The 7,894-nt window shown below is 40.1% G+C and overlaps 1 protein-coding gene across 3 annotated transcripts in view; it reads right to left on the bottom strand.

Annotated features, from left to right (window-relative positions):
- adkb (adenosine kinase b) overlaps nt 1–7,894 on the bottom strand; it is a 199,663-nt gene that overhangs the window by 24,768 nt on the left and 167,001 nt on the right. For all 3 annotated transcript variants that reach the window (XM_037691472.1, XM_037691470.1, XM_037691471.1), the window contains 2 exons: nt 6,288–6,323; nt 1,209–1,323 (listed from right to left, as the gene is read on the bottom strand). In XM_037691472.1, the coding sequence (XP_037547400.1) occupies nt 1,209–1,323; nt 6,288–6,323 (151 nt within the window). The remainder of the gene's footprint in view (nt 1–1,208; nt 1,324–6,287; nt 6,324–7,894) is intronic.

The following is a 7,894-nucleotide window of genomic DNA, read 5'->3' as shown; positions in this document are numbered from 1 at the left end:
TGCGCTACTATACTCTGCGCTACTATACTCTGCGCTACTATACTCTGAGCTACTATACTCTGAGCTACTATACTCTGAGCTACTATACTCTGAGCTACTATACTCTGAGCTACTATACTCTGAGCTACTATACTCAGTGCTTTGTTACACTGTGCTATGTTATACGTGCTACTATAATCTGTGCTACAATACTCTGTGCTACGATACTCTGTGCTACAATATACTGCGGTATGGTATGCTGTGCTACAGTACACTGCGCTATGATAAGCTGCACTATGGTACGCTGCGCTACAATACTCTGTGCTATGATATGAATTAATATATGCTATGCTATACAATAATTTGCACTATACTGTGATACATCATGATGCAATGCTATGCTATGCCTTTTACTTAGCATTTTATAAAACAAATCAATACAAAATATAAAACTGAGAATACTACATATGTGATGGCGTTGTTTTGGTAATGCTACGGTAATGTTGTAAGAGCACCTTTCTGCAGTCCCCATTGATGACTGATATGTTGGGGTTTTTACCTATGGGCCATCTCTCCCTATGTTCTGCTAGTTAGAAATGAACCACAAGGGCAATGAGGAGAGACACCCTGTGGCTCCAAACAAAGACATGGGCTCCCAGCAGTAATCGGAAACTACCGTCTCTCCTGCTTAAACCTGCAACCCCAGCACAGATATGATGACACTGCCTTTTAATGTCCTACTACCAAATATGCTCTGTATCAAAGGAAATTGGACTGATTTGAAGCACTGTCAACTTTGCCTCAAGGTCACTCTGCTAGCATTTTGTGAAGAAAAAAAAGAGGGCAGGATGTTAGCGTTGAAGCATTAAAAATTGCTGAGGACCGGCCTGGAGTCTGTCCAAGACAAAGTTAGAAGTGCTTCACAAATCAATGCCGGCTCTCAGCATCCCCCACACTTCTTTTATACTCTGAGATGACAGAATGTAGTGCAAGCATTCTTAAAAAAAATACATCTGGTGTCAATATCAGAGCTTAACTTCAAAGAAATTACAGATAACATTCTGCTCTTTCTAGTCAACAAGAATTTATTTAAAGCTGGACTCCACGGTTTCATGATTTAAGGTTTAAGGGAAGGGTAAATATGTTTAAAAGTGGACGAAATCAGACATGACTCTGGGTGGAAAATTTTTACATAAGCAGACAAAACACAGAAAACAAGAGTGACATACCAATAGTTGCAACGGTGTCGTCCTTGCCCTGAGTGAAAACCACCACTCGCTGCCTTTTTTTGTTCTCCTTGGGGAGGTTTTGGGTCTTGTTTGCGATCTCCGCAATGTCATCTGTCTGTGAAAACACCACAGCCCTGGGGTGAATATGTTAGGTTGAATGAATACATCATGACGAGCAGTTTCAGAGTAGTCAATCAAAGATCACAAGCATCACTGAGAGGGGTCAGATGTTTTCCAGTCCAGGTGGAGAGATCAAGTGATGATAAAACCAGATGGATCAATAGGAGCGCTCAATGATGCTTCTATTGGAGTTACAGGAGCGCTGGAAAAGATTTGAACGCCATATTCCCTAAGTGAGATGAATATAAAGGTGTAAAGATATGCTGTTGTCAGATAAAGGTGCTTCTGTGAGCTGAAGGAATACGTGGTGCGTGTACTGGATCATTCTCCTCCTGAAACAGGCCATCTCTCCTCAGCATCTGCACAGAATGGATATTCTCATCTGGAGACGACAAAGCTCTCCAGAGTGCTTGCCTTTGATCATGAGAGGGATAAGAAAAAAACCCACACCTGTCAGTGCTGCTTTATTATTAACTCATCATGTTGTACTATGAACAGGTAAAATGTCTTTATAGCCATTTTCCAGCAGGGTGGACTGCTTTTTCTGTAATGCACATAAAGGAGCTGGAATTACTGATCACGGACGGCTCGAGCATCTGTATCAAAGCTAACACTTGAGCAACTTTAAGGGAGAGCAAATACTGTGATTATGGGAGTAATCAGAGATAGGCTCTGGCCAAATATGACCAGCCACTCTGGCTCACTCAAACCAATGAGCTTTCACACCTCTAAATGCTTCCCAAACGTCCTTTAATCAGCCCTAAGAGGTCCGGGGAGACCCAGGGCTGAGGAAAAATGGGTGTAACACTCTAAGTAAGTGCTAATAGTGAGGTTAATACAGAGGCTGTTAGCAGGCAATGGTGAAAAAAAAGCAATTTGTCACTGTGACTGCATGTAACCACAAGCACTCCTCCAGACACTGAATGCAAAGCCACACAAGGCTTCAGCACATTGTCACCCTCAGGTTTTATGTTCGCTGACATAAAAAGGCACTCTGCTCGGGTTTAGGAGCTGAAAGGTTCTCAGGGCCAGAGGTGGCAGAGTGAGCATCGTGGCACATAAGCACAGGTAACCACACACATCAACAACCTCCCCCTCCCTGCCTGTCATGAACGCTCACCTGACAACTTCCTATGGCGCAAAATCATGACGTTCAGATGGAGCGCAAAACAAATGGATTGACGAATGATACGGTCAATTGAGTTTACTGCAGACCAATGGCAATATTTACGATTGCGAGGCAACTGATCAGACATAAATCAGCAACGTGTGAAATATGAAAGCTTTACGAGGGTGCTAAATTGTGTTGCTCTGCAGAAGTCAGTGAGAAACTGATAATCTCCACTGCAGGCTGCCTGAAAAATACTGCGAGGGAGAGATTCAATTAGAGCCGTGATGCAGAGAGTTCTCTGAGCATTTAAAGGAAACTGATCACAATCAGGCGACTGTGCTCAGATCTGCTGATTGCTGTGTTGGAGGGGGACAAGCTCTTTATCTTGTATTTATACACAAGAAGTGGGGCTGTCATTTGTGGTAGTCATCCATAATGTGATGATAACAGTGTTTCAGAATACATTACAAGTACATCATGCTGTGTCTTGAGGGTTAGATACTGACAATATTTAATTACGGGTTCCCTGAAAATGTCTAATTAGCAAATTAACAAGATTTTTTACTGGACTGGAATTTACATCACTGGGGTAATGGGGATCAAAGTCCATAAAGAAACATACATGCACCAATTGCTCATCAGGAGACCACAATGGAACTATTTCTTTAGGCTTGACCTGCTAAGACTGGCACTTGAAAACTTTATTTTTTATACTAGTGTGTAAAAGCTCCTTGACTAAGTGGGTAATTTGCACTGGCAACAGTATGACTGTGCAAAGAAGACTTGACGTTAGCTATTTATAATATCTGTAAGGTTTTTAAAATAAACTCTGAGGAAGCAAAACAGGCACAGAAAAATTGGAAGGTAAGTCTGCTGCTCACTTTACTGTTTGGTTGTTTTTTTAACGTAAATATTTTAATATGAACCAACAGTTTTCAATTCAGCTAGAAATGGAAAAATATTAATTTTATGTGCTTTTAATGATTTAAGAAAATTTTGAATTTTCAAATTTAAAAATGCCCATAACTCAATTTCTTTTACAGATAAAGAGCAAATATTTGGTTTGTTAGTAGTCGAGTGAAATCTCCATCTTATACTCTGAGCACTTACTGATCATGTGAGATTTATTATTATTTTTATTTTATTTTTGTCAATAACTATTAGAGTCAACTCTGTTTATACGTCAGCAAAATATCTCATGAAGCACTGAAATGATTTTAATGAAACTTTTATAAAGTAATCGTTGAGTTTACATCCATTTTTGGAGTCAATCCCATTCCAGAGGGCCAAAGCTAACTGACATTAGCAACACAAATATGCCATAACTTGGTCAAATTTACAGCTATTAAGCTAAAGTTCAGTGTGGTAGTAGTTGAGAGTTATTTACAACACATATTTTGAGAAATACCACATCTCTTGAGATGCTGCAATATGCCATGACATTGCATATAACATTTTTCTGCCTGTAAGTCGCAGTTTTTTGCACAATTTGCATGTTGTGTGACTTATACACCGAAGCAACTTATTTATGGATTTTTTTCCATATCTATAAACCAATTTTTGGCTGAGATATGACAGTTTTCATTCATTCTGACTGAAAATATTGAACACTACCATTTTCAGCCACTACATGGCAGCGGAGTAGTATGGCATGCTGTTGTATCATGTAATAGGTAAAAGTGGCTATTAATGACACAATTGGCTTGCCATAGAAGCCACCTTCGTCCAGCTCCGGCATCATGCCCGGAGCAACTGTCAAATCAGTTTCATTTCGCTGCGCCACCCTGGCAAAATGCAGCTAATTTGACCATTGAAGTGCATTTATTAAGTAAAAGTTCAACTGAGACACCTTTGTTATAATGTCGAGCAAACAAATAATTGTTTTAGGTGCTTATCTTGTTAAGTTTCGAAGAAATGCACAGTGTTCCTCCTTCCTGATTTCCTCCCTCTGCGCACTCCCCGAGCACCGAGGCAGCGAATACTTTTGAAATGCAGCTGATGTGACCATTAAAGTCTTTTTAAAAAGGAAAAGTTAAATTGAGACACACCTTTACTATAAAGTTGAGAAAACAAATATTGGTTTTTAGCTGTTTATCTTGTTAAATTTCGAAGAAATGCACAGCGAGTCGTCCCTCTGCGTGCTCCCGCTTCTGCGAATCAGGTTTTGAAATGCAGCTGATTTGACCGTCAAAGTGCATTTATTAAGCAAAAGGTAAACTGAGACACACTTTTACTATAATTTCGAGCAAACAAACAAATGTTTTTAGGCGTTAGTTTTGTTAAAGTCCTCCTGTGCACGCTTCCGCAGTTGCCATTTGGCAGCCTATCGATTTTTGGCACAACATCGGCTCACATTTCCAGATTGTCAGGGGTGACGCATAATAGATGTGACATATACGGTGAAGCAACTTATTTATGCATTTTTCCACTTTATTAGACATATTTGGACTGATGCAACTTATAGGGCGACGAGTACGGCGGAAAATACGGTAACTTTGATTTTTCAATGACTGACTAAAATATATAGCTCTGTTCCTTCTAATCACAAAATGATCATTGTTTAAACTCAATGATTGCTAAGTCTTTATTTTTGTGTGTAATGATGTTTTTGATCAATATTTGTATAAAACCAACTAAATAAATGATGGACATTGTGTGCGCTGATTTAAAAACCGTTGTCTGTATGAAACTACAACAAGAGGCTGTTTGTGAAAGGAAAGTGTAATTTGATCAAAAACTAACAAGCGTAAGGACGAAAGAAAAAGAAAAAACGCAACTGTGAAGAAAACATCTTTCAACTACAGTCACCTAGAAATACAGCAAGTACAGTACACACGGCTGGTGTTATCAGAACAATCACATTCATCCGATGCAATTTCACAGTGTTCTGCCAAATCAAGTTGACACAGAAAATGTCAAAGAATTGTAACTACGAGCAGAGTCTTCACTTTGCCCTTTGTGGTGTTTTTTTTTTTTTTCATGCGAGGCCCCTCCATTACCACGAGCTCAACCCCCCCTCTGCCTCCCTCCCCTCCACCTTCCCGCCTTCATCTCTTCTCTCTTAAACCTGTCACTGCCATCAGGATTGCATTTCTATTCCAGTCACGTTGATCACACCGTTAGTGATTCTGGATGACAATTATTCACACAGAGCAGAGCCATATTCAAGGCAGCTCTACCTCTGAAAGCGAGATGGCACTTAAAATACCTGAGCCCCTGAAGAAACACACACACACACACACACACTGGCTATTTGTGTTTTTGATTTTGCACTAAAATAGACATGCGGAAAGCATGAAAAAAAAAAACAAGCAAGAAACAGACTTTAAGATTTATGTGCACCTAAAGGCCACTTTAAAACAGACATTCACAAGCCCTGCGATCTTCACTTCCTCCATCTGAAAACACAAGTGGCTTTAATTTGGCTATTAAAAGACTACGGAGTGTTTCGACGTGGCGTAATGCTATAGCAGCGCAGTGAAGACGTACAGTAACATCCGCGAGTGCGGTGAAGATAATGAGGAGGCTTTTTAACCTGGCAACCTGATGAGCTCCAAGCCTGCAGAGAGAAGGCTTGAAACCGTGCCCAACTTCTCAGCTTCCCAAGAGGCTTTTCAAAATTCAATAAATAACATCTGTAGGCGATGTTGGGTGCAGACCTAGCAGAGTGCGTCATAACAGAGAGCTGGCTGAACAAAGAAACCATGACGACTGCCAGGTTTCCATAGCAACTGCTGCAAGGCCTGGAGAGTATAATAGCACATCAATCACTGTCCAAAAAGAACTTCATTATCAGCAAAAATAAACCTTTAGGATCTTTTTTACTGTGCAATTGCTGGTCAACTCACCTCAAAGCCCAGCTCTTTGGCAAATGTGGCCGCCTCCTAGAAAAGATAAACACACACAAACATACATGCACATAAATAAGCAGGTATTTACAGAGTCACAAACAGCACAGTGTCAAACTACAGAAGTGAAGTAAAGACATCTCGCTCCACTCCTCACGTGTCACTTGAGAATAAGTAACCTGAGTTAGTGTTGCTCTGCCAACTCCTGATTTAATAGGCAGGCAGCCCACCCATTTAAACTATTACCCGACATCGTCTCATCTTACCACGGCAGCAAGAGATAACACTGCATCAGCCTGCAGGCTTGAAACAACCGCAGAAACCATGAATATGTACTGGTCTGTGGGAATCTCCCGATGCTTTAGGCATTTAGCGGCTACGATACTTGTAGGTTGCTTCAGTCTACTGGGAGGTGTACCTTTACATACCCAGACGTTTGTTTATCCAAGAACAGTCTCTCACTATTCGTGTAAACTTTATGATCCTACTGACTTTTGCTAAACATATATGCTGCAGTTTTTTTAGATTTCCAAATGCAATCCCAATTTAAAAACACTGTGACGTGAGAAAAGTGGGGATACACGATATTATCGGCATGGTATCGGTATCGGCTGATATTAGCGTTAAAGTTCAATATTGGACACAGGCCATTCCATCAAAATAACTCACCGATATAAAAGGCACTGTTTTTGTATGACAACCCTGAGACAAGGATGCCTGCAGCGGCAGCACAACATGATGACGTCATGCGCACCGCTGCTTACCTGATCTCACGGTGGAGAGGAAAATTCAAAATGTCGGTCGTGCCGAAGTTTGTTTTTTTTCGTTGGTGAGGATGTCGGATTCCAAAGATTTATGGACTACGTTGAGCCTCGCTACATCATTTCCAGTCGGAGATATTTTTCCAACGTAACCTTACTCGAGTTACAAGCCGTCATTTCCGACGTCATTGAGAAGCTAATAGCTGATAGCACTTGGGTGAGTTTTACCACAGACATTTGGACGTCGTGTTAGCCCCGTTAGCATGATTAGTCTTACGGCACAATGGATAGACAAAAACTTTGAACTTAAAAGAAAGTATATTAAAATATCGGTATCGGTTATCGGTCAAATAAGTTTTAACATATCAGCATATCGGATATCGGCCAAAAATCCAATATCGTGCATCCCTAGTGAAACGTAAAATAAAACTGAACACTTTGATTGGCAAATCTCATAAATCCACATTTTTGTCACAATGTCACATAAAAAACATGAAATGTTTACACTAAAAAAATTGTACCACTTTTGGAAAAGATATGGTAACTTTGAATTTGACGGCAGTGACACATTTTCAAAACAACAGGACACGGGTATCAATAGGCTTTAAAAATACTTGCATGAATAAGAAGCTGTTGGAAAAGCATTTTGAAACAAATAAAATAAAATGGCAACTGGTTAGTAAGTCTTTAAAAAATACTTAATCACGCAGAAGTAAAGATGGGCAGAGGTTCACCAGCATGTAAAAACGGTATCCTATAAAAAGGGAGGGAACAATTTCAGAATAATGTTTCATAATATGAACAACAAAAAAGGTTGAATCATGTCATCTGGACTTCGTTTTTTTT

This window comes from Nematolebias whitei, chromosome 17 (assembly GCF_014905685.2).
Source record: "Nematolebias whitei isolate Nwh7 chromosome 17, NemWhi1, whole genome shotgun sequence".
NCBI lineage: Eukaryota > Metazoa > Chordata > Actinopteri > Cyprinodontiformes > Rivulidae > Nematolebias > Nematolebias whitei.
The sequence above is the reverse complement of the archived record's forward strand: the minus strand, read 5'-3'. Positions and strand labels throughout refer to the sequence as shown.